Below are 18,136 nucleotides of genomic sequence, written 5' to 3'. Positions count from 1 at the left end.
ATGACAGTTTGATGTTAAATATGATTTACTCACCTGAAGACAGACTCTATTCTGTAGCCTCTGCTGGTGGTAGATTAAATTAAAGCATGCCAAGATAAAAGACCCTAATAGGCTCTTAATGTTGTGTGGCTTACAGTGTGTTAGCAGTGCTCATGTTCCGCCCCCTCTGTGTCAGTGGTCAAAGTATAAATACATCATGTCACCTTTAACCGGTGGCAGCTCCCTCTCAGGGAGTCAGAGGGACCCAAAGCCCACCCCGCGCTCTGTAGATGCACAGCACATGTAAAGGTTTACATTTTTATTTCCTGGTATGACATTTTAATCTGAGTTTTTTTCCCCTTCTGAACAAATCGAAAAGGTGCGTCTTTGTAGCAACTGTTTTTTTTTTTCTGGACTGCTGCCTTCAAGGTCAGTATCACAACAGGTGCTGAAGAGGACAAACTGAAGTGCATGACCATGTGGCATTTTCAACAGCACGCCTCTTACTCATATTGTGAAGAGGGAGCAGGGACAAATTATGAAGAAGCTTAAAAAAAAACGTATGCTCATTAATCTGGAAAACTGAAAGGCAATTTTAAAAAGCAGCAGTGGCGATTTGATGCACAATAACTAATGAATAACTTCATTGGAGAGATGGTGTTTGGTTAAAAATAGCAGACAGCTGTACTTTGTTGGTGTGTTTATTGTCCACAGTGGAAACTTGACCTCAGCTGTTCTTCCTGGTGATCACCTCCAGATTGATGGAGGCTTTTAGGACGTGAATCAATCATTAGACAGAGACCACGTGACACTACAAAATAAAGCATGCATCTGTACTGTAGAGGCTAATATAGATAATTTGTGGCATGAAGAATGGGCCTATGGAGGTTTGCAAAGCTCAAGTGCTGTTTTGAATCTTTACTTGACTATTTTCAAGGTTTTGCTGCTTTATTCCTCAGTCCCACTACATATCATAGTGGAAATATTGTAAATGGTCTGTATTTGTATAGCGCCTTTCTAGTTATTTCAACTACTCAAAGCGCTTTACATGACATCCTCATTCACCCATTCACACATCATTCATACAGGAGGAGACTATTCTTTCATACTCATTCACATACTGGAACATACTACAGGAGCAAGTTGGGGTTCAGTGTTTTGCCCAAGGACACTTCGACATGTTGGCCCATAGGAGCTGGGGATCGAACCCCCGACCTTCTGATTGAGGGACTACTCACTCTACCACTGAGCCACAGCCACCCTATTGTACATATTTGTATTTTACTTTCAGTAGGTGCTTTGCAGATAAAGCTATATATTTTTACATATTAATCTAGTCAGCAGTATAAAAATGAGCCCCACGTCGACTAAATACAACATGAAAATGCTGCTCACTCACTTTTATTTGTAACAGAGTGTTATTAGGATATTATATATATATTTTTCATTCAGGTAAAACATTTCATATAAACATATCAAAACAATAAATCTGTAAAAATTGCAATGAATATTTAACTTGAACAATAATGTTACAGATGGTTCAAGTAAAAGCAGAGAAAATTCAGCAATTCATTCTAACCCATTCTGCATTATGAGTACTTTAACTTTTGATACTTTTAATACTTCTATACTTTTACTTCAGCAAACTTCTGTTGAGTGGAGGACACCCTAACAGTATTTCTGACATTAGTATTTTTACTCCAGTAAAAGATCTGAATACTTCTCCCACCGCTGTTACTAGGTTTAGTTACTTAATGTATAGTTGAATAGTTTCAACTATTGTAAACCATCATAATTTATAACCTTATCTCATTAAGGCCATCAGATAAATACAAGTACAGTAAAATGCACAATCTCCCTTTGAAGAACATACAGTGGGGTAAAAGTATTAAGTGCCAAAGAAAAGAAATACTTAAGTTCCTGTAGTGCAGATCTAACAATATCACAGGAGGCAAATGTTGCTTTCCACCTCTAATAATAAAATGCCAGGGCAAACAGAGTATTTCACACGTCACAGTGACCTAAATCAAGAATGACTGACATGCTGAGATGTCTATTTTTAGTCCCAGTTGGATGAGATGTCTCTCATACAAACATTGAAGTTGCATTGTTGCACTTTCCTTTTTAGTTTTAAGCTTACAGCTGCTGGTTCGGGGCTGTCCAGCGTGTTGATAAGCAGAACATGTCCTCCTTTTCTTTTTGTTCAGAGGTGAGTGATCAGGATGAGTAGGTGATGATCACTCTGTGAAACATCAGGATGTATTGTGTAATAAGGAGGCCCTGATGTGCAATGATGCCGGATGTGTCATTTCACAAATGAAAACTGGTTAAGCTGTACAAATAAAGTGCAGCCTTGTCTGGTGTGGTGTGTTTAGGAGCCTCCAGAGCTCCTCCAGACTGTGTCAACATGGGGGTCAAAGCTGCTCTTCCCAAATATGAGATCTATTTCTACAACACGGTGCTGTGCTTGGCCACGTTCTGGGCAACCAGCTGGATCTTTGACGTGTCCAGTTGTGAGTATGAGAAAGTACACACGCACACACACACACACATATACACACACAACCTTTGACCTCAATGCTTGTGAGGACCTTCAGTGACATAATGTATCACCCAACACTTGCCTTGACCTTAATCTAAACCTAATTCTAACCTTAACCTTAAAACCAAGTCTCAAACAGCCCTTTGAAGTAGTGAAGACTGTCCAAAATGTCCTCACTTTTAAAAAAAAAAGTCTCCACTCCAAGGTTTGAATCTCAAATTGGTTCTCACAAAGATAGCTGCACAAGTACACACACACATTTGAACAAAGGTAGGATGAGTGCTTGAGTATCACCCCGCTGAACTTCTGTTCACTCTGCTAACAATGAAAAGGACTAAAACACTTTAGTAAATTAACGGGCCTTTTTATAAAATGATGTCTTCTCTTTAAGCCTAAAATACAAACACACTGCTGAAGTCGATAGTTTTTAGCTATGGACAAACACATTGTTGGTTCTAGTGTGGCAATATCTGATGCTGGGCTGCTTGGGTAGTATTTTTACTTTTTTACTTTTTATTATTTTACTGCACACCAACACAAATGTTTTTATTGATTCTGGCTGATACGACCTGCGCTCAAGTTGAAGTTGAGCAGAACTGCGTCAGCAAACTTCATTTACTAATAAATGTGGAGTTTAAGTTCAAATAAAGATAATAAATCTGGAAATGATCCCTCCCAAACAGGTGCAAGAAAACTAGTAGATTAGTTGCCTCATCAATTAGTTGATCAATAGGAAATCAATGTACAGCCATTCTGATAATTGATGTCATTTAATACATTTACTGTCTTTCATTTATCGGCCTCAAAAATGCACAGTCGGCCTTTTTTTAGATATTTTGTCCTGTCATAGAAGGAAAAGCACAGGTGTTACTAACAGCATTAACAGTGACTCTGTTCTATTCAGAGTCCCAGTGAGTCATGACAGTGAGCCAGCATGCACAGTACTAGGACCTGAAACTGGAACAGTTGAATTGAATTCATCCATCATTAATTCACCCATCATCATTTTTTTTTCCTACTGTGACATGACAAAATGTTCTCCGTGAAAAAATAAAACATTAGTTTTACGTTTGGCGTGAAAACTACATCAGTGCAACTCTGTACCATAGGATGGATAGGTTGGATTCTATGTAGTAAGTTTTCATCACAATGACCGTCATGACCATTATTTCCACTACAGGAACATTTTCTTACAGATTATGCAAAGAAAAATGTTATGTTATGCTAAATATATCCCTGTAATGCTTTGCACCTCCAAAAGTAGATAAATGATATACAAGCATATAAAACAAGACTGCAAGAATTTACACTTACACAGCAAAACACCATTCATGATTTGACTTCTAAAATCTTGTAATTTTAAAGAAATTATTGCATCGTTTACCCGAAACTGAGGCTGGATAGTGAACCTGATGGTACCAGTTATACCTACCGTAACGTGCAGGATACATATAGGGGCAGCATCACTGTGTGAGGGTGAAGACTTGGAGCTATGCAGACCACGCAGCGGAGATCAGGTGTCAGCATTTATACCACAGAGCAGAGGAAGAAAATAGGTCCTGCGTTTGCCCTGCATTTATTCACTGTCACTTGTAACAAAGGATTTCACATCTGCACTCAAGGACAAGAAAAATGTTACGAAGGGAAAAGAATATTTTATCAAGTTACAGTACAGTTTTTTTTTCATCTTTTCATATTTTCAGCCAGTGCAAACAGAAAGACTTTCAAAACCAGTGTGAAGCCAGGATGGTACTACTTTGGGAGGAAAATGGTGAGAGAACATTCAAGAAATTTCTCATTTATGTGAAAAACAAATGTGTCTAATTTCTATTTTTCTGCTCATTGATCTACAGGATACGGCTGATTTAGAGTGGTTGATGTGGTTTTCCACCTTCAGAGAGCACATCCTGTTTGCTCTCTCTGGTCACGTGCTGTTCGCTAAGATCTGCTCCATGCTGGCTCCACAGGTGCTTTTACTGACCGATTCATTGATTAAGTGATTGAGCTGCTGCAGGAAGAGGAACGTAGTAGAGGATGTAAAGGACTGGGGCTTAATGATCCGAACGAAACACTGAGCCACTGTGAAATGAGGTGGAAGAAGCACCCCGGTTCAGCCCTCACTGTGTTGTCTTATTACGAATGGTGACATTTGAGGTCCTCTTTGTCACAATTTATTTTTACAACATTGCACAGTAGCTTTTTATAACTTTAGCAAAACAGCAGATGATGAATGGGACCAGGTGGAGAGGAAAAGATAGATGGAGGGCCGACTTGGATGAAGAATGAAAGAGACAACAAATAGAATTGTAGCTCTTTGTTTAGCAAGATCACTCATGCCAGTTTGGTTTGGTTAACAAGACCAGACCATGTGTCATGTGTCATCAGAGTCTATCCTTAAACCTGGACCCATTTCTCCTTTAAGTATAATTATGGGTGATATAAAACAGACTAAATGGACCACGAGGAACACCTTTCTGAACTTATTTTTGAGATACTACCCCTACTGTCCAATATCTGAAATGTTAAATATACGTCACAGCATTATTTTTCAAAGTTGTTTCATATCAACTTTTTCATATAATATGGTCAGGACAGGTTAACGGTAATCTAGGACAGTATTAGAATTGTTAAAGTGTTTGAAACTCACCTTTTAATAACAAAAAGAAGCTATTTAAAATTAGTTAGTTGTGTCACAGGTAGGTCACAGGCAGACCAACATTTTGGAAATGGTGTCGAGAGTGAGAACACAAATCGACACTGGGTCACAAGACTGCACCAGGATGTTTAGCAGCCGTCACTGAGGGACTTCTTGAGGATAAAGCTGTAGAGGGTAATTTCCATTTCAAACGTCTGTGACACCTGTGTCACCGTTGGTTCTTATGGTGTGAGATTTTATAATGTTTGTGTTCTTCTGTTGTGGTGACACTGCATTTCTCTCCCACAGTACAGGTCCTTGGTGTACATGGTGTACGGGCTGCTGGCTGTGTGGACCAGTATGGGCTGGACCTACGTCACCCTCATCCTCTCTCACTGTATCCTGCTCTACAGCATCTCCTTAGTGAAAATCCGCTGGCTTTGCTTTGTCACAGGCCTCTGCACCCTCGCTACATTCAAGTGTGAACCCTTCGTGTCCTGGCAGGTAAACTGTTGCTACTTAACAGAAGTTACATTACAAAAGTTGTGAATATTTAATATTAAAATGTCAAAATTTTCCCTCATCTCTTTCTTTTGCTTTATTTCCTGTTTCTCCTCCATGCAGACAGGTTTCGTGGAGGGCGACTTTGACCTGCGTCATATTTTCTTCTATGGAGGTTGTGGGTTTACTATAATGCGCTGTATGAGCTTTGCTCTGGAAAACTGCGAGAGGAAGGATGGAAACTACAACATCCTGGAGCTGCTCAAATATAACTTCTACCTCCCCTTCTTCTATTTCGGGCCCATCATGACCTTCGATAAGTTTTATGTGCAAGTAAGTTAAATTAGTTTTTTATCATAATTCCCAGTCACCCAGCTGCTGAGGTATTGTTGTACCTTGTAGGTGATTCCCAACCTTTTTGGTCTAACCCCTAAAAACAAAGCTGTGGTAGACTCAGTAGCCTTACAACATATATACTGATTACATACATTTATATCTGCATCAGCAACAAAATCAGAGTGCTCTCCATGAGCTGTAGTGGAGCCCCTTGAATTTGTGACATATATTTGCTGCCCCCTGCAGGCCAACAAGTCAGACTTGACCAGGAAAGAGCGGGAGATGTGGAACATCAGTCTGCAGGGCCTAACCCACCTGGGAGTCATCATTGTAGTGGACGTCCTCTTCCACTTCATGTACATCCTCACCATCCCCACCGACATGAAGCTGCTGAAGCACCTCTCTGACTGGGCTCTAGGTGTGTGCCGCATCTCTGAAACAGCCTGCATTTAATGTTTTGACTGTTTAATGATAACCAGAGAGGACTTTTTGACAGATTTGACAATACACTGACTGCACGATAATGTGATTGTATTGTTTCCAGTGGGCCTAGCGTACTTAAACTTGGTGTATGACTGGGTGAAAGCAGCTGTCATGTTTGGAGTCATCAACACAGTGTCCAGACTGGATCATCTGGACCCTCCCAAGCCACCAAAATGCATCACTATGCTCTACGTGTTTGCTGAAACGTGAGTTGAGTTTACACAGCTTGATCGCATTTGGCTCACAATACTCAGGGTGCAAATGTGGAAAACTAAACCTGTTTTTTTTCTCCTTTCGTTTCTCAGCCATTTTGACAGAGGGATCAATGAGTGGCTCTGCAAGTGAGCATCTCAAGAAATTAAAGTATTATTAATTTTGACACATTTAGAGGTTCTGATGTTGTTTTATCATCCACAGGTATGTGTACGATTACCTGGGTGGAAAACATGACAATGTGGTGGAGGAGCTGGTGGCTACGCTGTGCACCTTCGGCGTCACCATCCTGTGGTTGGGACCCTGCGAGGTGGTGCTGATCTGGGCTTTCTTTAACTGCTTTGGCCTCAACTTTGAGCTGTGGACCGCCAAGTTCTTCTCCATGGAGCCTTTTGCCTCTTTTGAGGTTTGTTAGTAGAAGTTGCTCCCAGTTAGATATTAGTTGGAGGAACTTTTCATACATTAACAATATTTTATTTACAGGCAGCAATGTCAGAAGCAATGTCTCGCCGGATCAGAGCCATCTTTAATACCTTCAACTTCTGGAGCATTGTGTTGTACAACATCCTGGCCTTGAACAGTTTGGACTTTGCAAAGCTGGTCTCCAAACGGCTGCTTCTCAAAGGTGGTTTTGGTTTTCTTCTTTTGATGAAGGTTTGCTGTTTTTGATTAACTCTATTGACAATTAAGTTTTTGTTACCTTCCCAGGCTTCCCTATAACCACCATCATCGTCATGTTTGTGACCTACTGCCTGATTCAAGTAATTAAGGAGAGAGAGAGGAGGCAGGCTCTAATCGATGATCCCGATCCTCTTCCTCCTGCTCCTCCTCCAAACGCCACCACCGGCCCGACCAGCACCACCGCTGCACCCGCTGCACCTGCTGCTCCTCCACCTGTTGCAGATCCCAGCAAGGAAAAAGCAGAGTGAATAATATTTGATAATAATAGCGAAGGATGTATACAACCAACAGTATTGTCACCAATCCAGATTTTATAACATGAATTTTGAATGGACGCTCGCTTTAACAGCATTAACTGTAAATAAGTTAACCTTCATTTGACTGTGTTTATACCTAAAAGGGAAAAAATAGATCTTGATGAAAGACATTTACTTAAATATGATGTAATATACAGTATAATGTACAGTACACATGTATAATGTGCAATAGCCACTGAAAGTAAATAACAGTGAAAATATTCTTAACAACACTGTAGGAAAGTCAAAACTAAATTTCATTATTTTTAAAACCTTTGTCATCAGTGCAAAAATTAAACTGCAAAGATTTGTTCAAAGCCTCATATTTTGTGTCTTTACTGAGTTTCCTTTCTGATGGAGCTGTTTGTGTATGAGAGAAGGGAACTTTTTACAGTCCACGACTCAGTGTCGAGTCTTGTCATTAGCGCTGTGAGATATTTCTGTAGCGTTACATCAGCACTTAGCTTAGTTCCTGTTTGCTGCCTCCACACTGGAAAAGCACTGTCCAGCATAGCAGCTCAGATCACACCTGTGACTGGACCTGGACACTATAATAAGGGCATTTAATGATGTTAAAGAAGAGGCCATTCCTTATTTTTGAAACAAATTTGTATGACAAGTTTATGTCACATTAGTTAAAACATGAACCATTTTTTTCCCTTAAAACTCATTTGGTTTCAAAGCTCCACACTGAAACAAGCTTTTCAGGGTTTGTTAATGTAATAATAGCAATTTTTTGTTATGTTACAAATTCTGTACGTATGTATACAAATTCTAAAACGTGGATGCTTCACACACATCTTCAACCCAGCAGCACAGCACAGAAGAAGAATGGTCACCATCTCCCCTCGAGTTCCTGAGATATGCTGTTGAATAACAACCAGAGAAGTGATCTCACAGAACATTATGATGTGACAGTGAAGTTGACCTTTGACCTTCTGGCTATAAAACTTCATCACTTCATCAATCTGCCCTGTTAAATATTTGTGAGAAAATTTGTCATAATTAGAGTCATGACTTAAGGCCAAAAACGTGTTATGGGAGGTCACAGTGATCTTGACCTTTGACCTCCGACTGCCAAAAGGTGTTCTTGAGAAATCGCACTCTTGTACTGATGGACAACCAGTGTGGGGACAAAATAATATGAAAAAAGCTTTAGCTTTCAGCCACAGTTAGACTTTTCATAGTTAGCTGTTTTATAGTACAGTGATAGAATCATGTAAATGCAGTAAGACACTGATACTGTAATGACTCAGTTGCTGAAACCCCAGGGTGCAGCCTGTTAAACCACCTACATCAGAACCCCCCATGACTCAGGGTGGACATATTTCCCATGATGCAACTGTGTCAGCTGTCTAAGAGTGGGTGGATGTTCCTGGGGAGTGGGCAGGGACCGGGTTGGAGGTGGGACAGGGGACTGAAGCATGGATATTGCATTTCACGTTCCAGAATGAAGCTCATAGCTTTACGCTGAGCACCCAGACTATAAATAACCTGCCAGTTGGAGCTCAGTTGAAGGGTCAGGACAGCTGAGGAAGTGGGCCGGCCTGGGGTTCAGCTACTGTGGGCTGACAGCACACTGACTGTGCCTGTGAATCCTGTGAATTTCCAGGCTGAGAAACTAAAAGTACTGCTATAAAGAAGATCCATTTTGTTTGATTTGAAGTTGCTGAAAGGCTCTTCAAACTCTCCCTTTCCAGGAACGATGGCTCTACCACTAAACCCCACGGACGAACCCCGGGTGTACCAGCAGGCGCTGCTCCAGGATGGCCTGTGTGACCTGCTGGAGAACGACAAGCTGGTTGACTGTGTGCTGAAGATCAAAGACAAGGAGTTCCCCTGCCACCGGCTGGTCCTGTGCGCCTGCAGCTCATACTTCCGCTCCATCTTTCTGTCTGACCTGGATGAAAGCAAAAAGAAAGAGATTGTCTTGGAGGATGTGGAGCCGGGTGTCATGGGGCTGATCCTCAAGTACCTGTACACCTCCAAAATCAACGTGACAGAGCAGAACGTCCAGGACATCTTCGCAGTGGCTAATATGTACCAGATCCCTTCAATCTTCACTGTATGTGTGTCTTTCCTACAAAAGCGTCTGAGCCTCAGCAACTGCCTGGCTATCTTCAGGCTCGGCCTGATGCTGGACTGTCCCAGGTTGGCCATCTCTGCTCGAAACTACGCCTGCGAGCGCTTCCAGCTCATCTCCAGAGATGAGGACTTCCTCCAGCTGCTTCCCAGTGAGTTGGCAGCCATCTTGTCAAATGACAATCTGAACGTAGAGACAGAGGAGGCTGTGTTTGAGGCGTTGATGAACTGGGCGTCCCGAGACGCAGAGAGCAGAGGGAAAGAACTGCCAGGTTTGCTGGATTGCGTTCGTTTGCGGCTGGTCAGCGAGGATTACCTGAAGGAAAAAGTGGAGAAGCACAAATTGATGTCCTTCAGTCCTGAGTTGCAGCAGAAGCTCCAGCTTGTCAGGGATGCTCACGCTGGGAAAATGCCAGAGGTTAAAAAAATCAAAAGCAAAAGCAAGAAGGAGGACGGTGGAGCAGAGAAAGATGGAGAGGATGAGGATGCAGAGGAGGAAGAAGGTCTGCTCCCAGGCATCCTGAACGATACCCTGCGATTCGGAATGTTTGTCAGGAACTTGATACTGATGGTGAATGACGCCGGTGCTGTGGCCTACGATCCGTCAGGGAACGACTGCTTTTTAGCATCACTTTCCACCCAGATACCCAAGAACCACACCAGCCTGGTCACCAAGGAGAACCAGATCTTTGTGGCGGGAGGATTGTTCTTTGATGAACAGAACAAAGAGGATCCAATGTGTTCCTTTTTCCTACAGGTAGGGACGGCTCTAAATACATTTATGATGGAAAAGAAGGTGACAAATTTGCATTAACATAGACTGACGTCAACTCAGCCCTTTCTTTGATACGTAAAACTGAAAAACTTTATTTTACATTTAATAGTTATCTAAAACTAATGTTTTTACTGTTTTGTGGAATAGTGCAGCCACACTAATCAGGGAGTTTTGGATTTACATATTTCGATCAGTGTATACATCACAGATGTTGTGTCTGCCTGCATGTGCTACAATATGTATGCTTCAGCAGATGTAAACGTAACCCATTCACAAATGTTTGACTCCCGTGACCTCAGTATGACCCGGTCAGTGCTGATTGGCTGGGGATGCCTCCGGTCCCGTCTCCCCGCTTCCTGTTTGGGCTGGCCGAGGCCGAGAACTCCATCTTTGTGTTGGGAGGGAGGGAACTGAAGGAGCAGGAGCACACGCTGGACACAGTCTTGGTCTATGACAGACAGTGAGTACATGTTAAAGCTTCAAATCTAAAGAGTGGCTGATGAATATGGTGAAATTATTTAATGGACTGCTCCTCTCATGACTGAGTACTATTTATTATACACCTTTTGTGTCCTCTCATTTGCAGATCTTTTCAATGGGGTGAATCAGAGCCAATTCCTTACCCAGTCTATGGACATGCAACGATATCCCACAATAATGTCGTTTATGTGATTGGAGGAAAGGGAGACGATAAGTGAGTATTAAGTGTGATCAATAAATATAAATAATAATAATAATAATATATAAATATAAATATTCATCTGTGGAAAGCGTGAAGATTTAATTCAAAAACACATGGAACAGGAATATTTTTCTTAATACCTATGTTCTTTGTCTGTCTTGTGAAAAGGAGCTGTATGAAGAAGATGTGCGCATACGACGCCATGAGATTTGAATGGAAGGAGCTTGCACCCATGAAGGTGGCTCGTTCTTTATTTGGAGCCTGTGTTCATAAGGACAAAATATACGTGGCAGCAGGAGTCACTGACACTGGGCTCACAGACTCTGTGGAGGTGTACGACATCGCTACCAACAAGTGAGTTCCTTAAAATCAGTGAACAAGGCTGACAAAAGTAGGTGAATGTGGGTGCCTTGAGCAGTTGCTGGCTCCAGGTATGTGCAAACTGAGTGGCTGCCTGGGGCATTAAGTCACCAGGGGACCTTCAAATTACAATTACAAATGAGATTCCTGGTACTGTTTCGTATGGAGAAGAGCAAATGCACTGAATATAAGTGGAATTTAGCTTATAAAGGCCTGAGCCGGATCTGATTCCCAAAAAATATCAATTTCCCAACTGAGCCACTTAGGCCCTCTTTAAGTGTACTGCACCCTACTGAACTGTGCCCCTGTGTGTGTGTGTGTGTGTGTGTGTGTGTGTGTGTGTATTTACATTTTTCAGGTGGTCAGACTTCGTAGCGTTTCCCCAGGAGCGGAGCTCTCTGTGCCTGGTGTCTGTAGCTGGTTCTCTGTACGCTGTGGGAGGGTTTGGCATGATGCCTTTGCAGGACAGCGATGAGATCGTTCCTAAAGAGATGAACGACATCTGGAGGTGGGTCATAATGAGACACACATTCATACATTTATTCCCTCATCCATAGTGTTACAGGTGCTTTCTTTTTAGCGAAGATTAGAGTTACGCACTTGCCAACTTTTGTTAATAGAATCTTCAGCTGGTATTCTCAAGTACTTCAGAAACAATTATGGCAGAAATCATATTAATATTTTCTCCTTCATGTTGATTTAATGTTAATGTTGTATGTTGTTATTAATGAGATATACAAAAACGTATCCCAGGGATCTACTGCCCAGCTGCACTACTGATTGCTGTTTTCTTTCAGTGGGAGTGTAAGTTTTACCTTTCATGACCAAAGACTGTTAACCTCCTCAGGTATGATGAGACAGAGAGGATGTGGAATGGGATCCTCAGAGAGATCCAGTATGCTTCAGGGGCCACTGTTCTGGGGGTCCGCCTCAACACCCTGCGTCTCACCAAGATGTAAAACCCCCTCCGGTTCCCTGCTTGTTAACACAAATCTGGGCTTGTTACACACATTCAACAGTAGTTCATCAGAGTCCTGAAGAGCTGGGCTGACGTTTGACGTTTGTTGTATTTCACACTGCACTACAGCAGCTCTGATTATGTAGCTAATTGTAATTTTTATATATGTGTGTGTTTCTGTGATTTCAATCTGATTGAGATTGCAAAACTGTAAACAATCTGTAGCCTGTTGACCCTTTTTGCACTGTATGGAATAAAATTGAGGTATTTGACACCAAAAACTGATAATAATAGAGCAAGTGTTGGCAAGAAGTTATGCATTACCCAACAGATGGCAGCAAGGTCATAATGTACGTGCCTGTAGAGCGCATGACTCCAAGTTGAAAAACAATTTCAAACAAAAACACAGCACACATCTTCATTTGCAATAATATATCTATACTGTTTAATGTTGAAATGATTTCATTACGCTCTGCTGTGGTACAGACAGTAAACACTAGTCAATAATACAATAAAAGACAGAAAATACAGTCTAATGTTATTAGCACCTCTAGACACTATCGTCCTTGTACGGTTTTTAGTATTTTAATATAGCTGAACTTGACAACTACTGCCTACACATGGTCTTTGTACACCAGAGTTAACTAAGACATAGTGTTTACATTATAAAGTAGAGAATCAGCAAATGACATTACACATTATGATTTCTTTAACACAACTGCAGTATGAGTAAGTATGGGCGATGTAGAGGGTATTTGGGTAATACATCTTTAAATTGACTATGGCATTGGTGCCTGTGGATATCATAACATATACCTTTGACCCCAAAAAAGGGGGAAAGTCACCATCGAACAGCTAACCAAACTTTCACATGCAAAATAACCAACAAGACTTGTTTTCCAATTTTATGTTCTCGTTTCTGTGGAGCCCTGAAACTGACAAAACATGGTGAAATGATATCAGACGAGCCAGGAATACAACTGAGCACATGAATAAATGATACTGTTAGTAAAAAAAATAAAACACACAACATATAAAACGTATAAAAATACAATTAAAAGACTTACTAGTCTCAGTGCTTTTCCCATTTCCCTCAATATATTCTCAATATATTACATATATCTTATTTTTTTCAATTCCAATTTTTCAATTTTCATTTTCCAACGTCCAGAGCAGCGACTGGTTTAGGGTTTGATGTGTGTTATTTAGAGGGCTGAAGATAACTTCCATTATTAAATTACACCAAGTAAGCATAATGTTAATCATCCTCACACGCTACTGCATACTGCTGTCTCATCACTGTATTCACTCTTCTAACTGTAGTTTAAGACTTTTAGACAGCAAGGTATGAAAAACACAGTTAATAACATAGCTAATAATGCTAATAATCTGTAAGTGCATTTCTTAAAGCACAGCTAACAATTATTTTCATTATTAATTCATATGTTTCATGTTTTTTTCAATTGATTGATGAGTCGTTTGTCTGTAAATTGTCAACAAATGTAAAAAGGCTAAATCACAAATTCCCACCATCCAGGGTGACAGCATCAAGTGTCTTGTTTTGTCAGACCAACACAAAAATACTCAGTTTATGATCACAAAAGAATAACAAAAGCAGAAAATATTCACAGAAAGTGGGAACAGAAATTTTTAAAGAAAAACTTGTCATTGACTAATTTTGTTGCAGCTTTTTTACACTCAATATGTGCAATTTACCTCACAATATTACTTATTGTGGTGTTCAGTAACATTTTTTGACTCGTCTGATAACCTTTTGTCAGTCCTGAGCTTCCATAAGTTTGCAGGGTAGATAAATACAACAAAAAACAAATCTGCTCCTCCATTTTTTTAAAAAAAGAGGCTTTCCTTACACACATTTCTTTAAATTCTTACTTACATACAATGCTTTCTCTCCAATATCATCATTTTTCAGAACTTTAGTAATTATTACCAAAATACGATCCCCAACACTTTTCTTGAAGCTGAAGGCCACACAGTCAAATCTGGATACACATTTCAGCTCTTGCAGCTAAACACAAAACTACAAGTCCCAGTAAAGACCCAGTTTTGGCAATCCAATGAGCACTCTGCTTTGTACCAACTGCCACACTCACTGCTTCACTATGTGACAAACATTTGCCTTGGGTGCAATACAGACTGCACAGTCACTGTGGTGTCTAGGCACCCACTTAATCACAGACAAACCCTCATTTGAGGACAAGGGCAGCTCCACCTTTGCCTAATCTAATACAAGCCTTTGGCTGCTAGCCTTAGAAAAGGAGAATTTGGCTAATTAAAAGACTGCAAGTCTACTTGCCTAGAATATAGGACTCCTAAACACTGTGCAAAATTTCCCTTCTCAGTTTCTAGAGTCTCAGTTTACTGCCATTTAACGTTATAAAATTACAATAAAACAATTTACACTTAAAGTTATGTCAGTTTTTTCATGATTTTGGAGACGTCAGGGCACATAAATGTGTGTTTGTGATACATTTTAAATGTACAGCTCGATGTCACAGACAGGTTTTGTCTTGTTTGCAGCTGAATTTAGGGAAGACTTGTTCACTAAATAATCCAAAACAAAGGATGAACATTTAAATTTTGCTTTCTAGGGTGGATTTAGACTTTGGTAGCCAAATCACTCTCTACACTTCCTCCCGATGCTGTGTCTTGAAATGTATATGAAGTAAAGGGTGTTAAATGGGGCAACAGTTACATTACTTTTTTACTGGTTACCAATTAATTATATACATTTTTGGCCTTTAAAAAATGAATCAGATCTAATTCATAATGACCTTAATTGGCTAATACTTCACTGGTTTGGAAGCCCGTAACTTAACTAGATTCTAGTATCATATTTCAGTCTGATTTCAAGTAGGTTCATACAATAGGACTTTTTCAGGGTCTGAACAAACAGTGTTGACGTCCCTTTGGTCTAAATAAAATGTTGTGATGGAGGACTGAACACCTGCCGAGGACACATTTCTGGCAGACTGCATGTTTGCAATTTCCTATAATCTTATGTCATGGAAATATATAGATATATATTTAAAAAACACACACACACACACACACACACACACACACACCTGCCGTCAGCAGATTTCAATTCAAATAACTGCGACTGTATCAGCCTTCAAACGCTGCTAACTGAACTGGAGTATAAAGTGCTCACAATCATTTCTTTCTCATTATTCAATTTGGCAACTGACACCTTCCTTTATACTTTCTCATGGTCTGAAATATAACAGTCACATATGAATACCCTTCACTAGGAGCAAACTGATGGGACCTAAAAATAGTTTCTCTTGATTATTGCAGTGATCGGAGAACAAGCTAGAATCAGAAACAGCCATATCTGCACCGTGTGCGCCCTCAGGCAGGAGTCATGATTACTTGTTAAAGAGCATCACAGTGCAAAACAGTCAGAGTGAAACACACAAACACCAGGTGCACTGACTCCTCACAGCCGAGCTACCCTCAGAGCGCAGGATGCCAAACCACAGCCAATAAGTTACTCTAGGAAACAAAACACAGGTCAGGTCCTGGTTTGAAACTTACTAACCACAAATTTGAACAAAATAATCCAAAGAAATTGACTGCGATTTGTAGATTTTGATAATCATTTATGAGTATCAATACACGACACTGTACTCTTAGATGTGAAATGTATGCCTTTGGATTTGGATTAGATAGTGGAAATCAGTTGTTCTGCACACGTCTTATTTTTCACCTTGTATCTGTATACATGTTCCCTATTATGGGCTAGTGTGGCAATCGAATTCAAAGTGCATAAACCAGTAGTATTAACTACTATCCCTCCTCCTTAACCATCAGCTACTACCATCATCCACAACACAAAAACATTCAAATCCCTCCGAGTATAAGGCGAATACACAAACTGGAACCACAGTATCTCTCTTGTCTCTTGGGTTAGTACTTCTCAAAACAGTGAAGTGGGAAAATACCTGGTCAGTACATTTTTAGCCTTTACTTATGAATGATGATTTACTCTTAAGGGATCTTTTTCTCTTTCTTTAGTGTAGAATTAAGCTAAGCTAAGTGCAGTTTAATAAGATGCCACAAGAGCGCAACAGTCTTTATGTTTGTGTGACACTGACAGGTTGCTTTTAGTCCTCTCGCTGTCATCAGAAAGACCCATCTACCAATGACCACATCAAATCTCAGATGGGTATAAAATGCTGGCAGTTAGCACATTAAACTGCTCCAAATGTCTAAAACTATAGCTCATGTCCTACCTTGGAGCTCGCTGTCTTGTAAGGCTAAGCTGGATTTATCACAGCCACAATATCTTCAACAATTTAACAGCTCTAGACTTTTCATTTAAAGGGCAGTCTCAAACTGGACCCTGTACAAAAGCAGCAAATCAAAATACAAAATGTGTTAGAGACATGAAGGAACAAAAAAAGAAAAAGTACCATTGTCAAATAACATCCGATGTGGCCCTAACCATTTAACCATGGCCATTTAAGAAATACATGTATAACCGGGGCAAGCTAAGACATAAGACTACACTAAGGTGCTTTGATTTGTCTTTTAAATAAAACAATGAACAGCTTATAACATTTACAAAAGCTTATCCACAAATTCCAACTTTCGGTAGTACCAGCCAAGACACACGTGGGGGCACATTCGACTGACTCTCCAGATGTAAACATGAGGAATTAATCACAAGGAGGAAACACGTCTTAACAATATTTACAGGTTAATGCTACACTACGAGTAGGCTACCTATAGGTAAAGTGAGCGGGAGTGCATCGATAGTGCACAGACACTCTATTTGGATAATTCATTGATTGAAATGGCAGATTTAAAGGAATATTTTCACATTTTGGGAAGTGTGCTTGTTCGCTCGCTTGCCAAGAGCTCAGTGAGAAGAGCGATACCACTCTCGTGTCTTCTCGGCAAAAAAGCGAATGAGTGCGTCTCCCCCAAAAAAGTCAAACTATTCCTTTAAGAGACAAACTTTTTACTGGCAAGGATTCAATCATATTTTTTCAGTTCTACTCCAGTCAATCATGACAACAATTGTCAAAAGTGCACGCAGAGGCAAATTTGTTTGAGCGGTATTACATATTCCAACTCTCTAACTTTGACCAGCTTCTACGGATCACTGTGAAGAGGAGCCCTTTTAGTAATGTGCTCTGTTGTGCCAAAAGTAATCACTGTCAGTGCTCTTTGATTGAGAATATAATGTTTATCATTTCACGATATACATCCTGATGAAATGAGTACACTCAATGAGCTACATAAGCAGGTTTTTGTGAATATTATTATCCCTTCACTCTTGGCATTCTGCAAACTAATTACACGGGTCGGGTTCAGTGGGGAAATGAGCCGTAAGTTAACATTAACATTAGATTTTAAACCTACAAATATGCAGTAGGTCTGAGTACATTAGGTTTTACTAACAAGTCACAGAAAAGTGCGATATTGTCTCAAAGCCAGATCTACAGGAGAGGAGCGCGCTTGCTTAATGTAAGCAAAAGATGAGAGTCAACAAATTACTCCATCTCCTGACTCGGGGAAGCTCAAGCGTTAACGTAGATCTGAAGATCCCCATCTCCCGTCTCTGCTTCACGTCTCTCTTTC

General features: G+C 40.4%; 2 protein-coding genes across 2 annotated transcripts; both read left to right on the top strand.

Moving 5' to 3' along the window:
* The first annotated feature begins 2,367 nt into the window (after positions 1-2,367).
* Positions 2,368-7,746, top strand: hhatlb (hedgehog acyltransferase like, b). Its single transcript, XM_070853241.1, has 11 exons — positions 2,368-2,492; positions 4,225-4,292; positions 4,375-4,488; positions 5,466-5,660; positions 5,781-5,990; positions 6,240-6,411; positions 6,538-6,682; positions 6,782-6,817; positions 6,894-7,095; positions 7,173-7,314; positions 7,398-7,746. Exons 1-11 carry the CDS (start codon positions 2,387-2,389, stop codon positions 7,616-7,618), a joined length of 1,611 nt encoding a protein of 536 aa, XP_070709342.1. The 5' UTR covers positions 2,368-2,386; the 3' UTR covers positions 7,619-7,746.
* Positions 7,747-9,230: 1,484 nt separating this feature from the next.
* klhl40b (kelch-like family member 40b) lies at positions 9,231-12,878 on the top strand. The gene is made up of 6 exons (XM_070852735.1): positions 9,231-10,505; positions 10,823-10,983; positions 11,110-11,217; positions 11,374-11,559; positions 11,924-12,073; positions 12,413-12,878. Exons 1-6 carry the CDS (start codon positions 9,372-9,374, stop codon positions 12,522-12,524), a joined length of 1,851 nt encoding a protein of 616 aa, XP_070708836.1. The 5' UTR covers positions 9,231-9,371; the 3' UTR covers positions 12,525-12,878.
* The last annotated feature ends 5,258 nt before the right edge of the window (positions 12,879-18,136 follow it).

This window comes from Pempheris klunzingeri, chromosome 21 (genome assembly GCF_042242105.1).
Source record: "Pempheris klunzingeri isolate RE-2024b chromosome 21, fPemKlu1.hap1, whole genome shotgun sequence".
Classification (NCBI taxonomy): domain Eukaryota; kingdom Metazoa; phylum Chordata; class Actinopteri; order Acropomatiformes; family Pempheridae; genus Pempheris; species Pempheris klunzingeri.
This window is presented reverse-complemented; position numbering and strand designations above follow the sequence as displayed.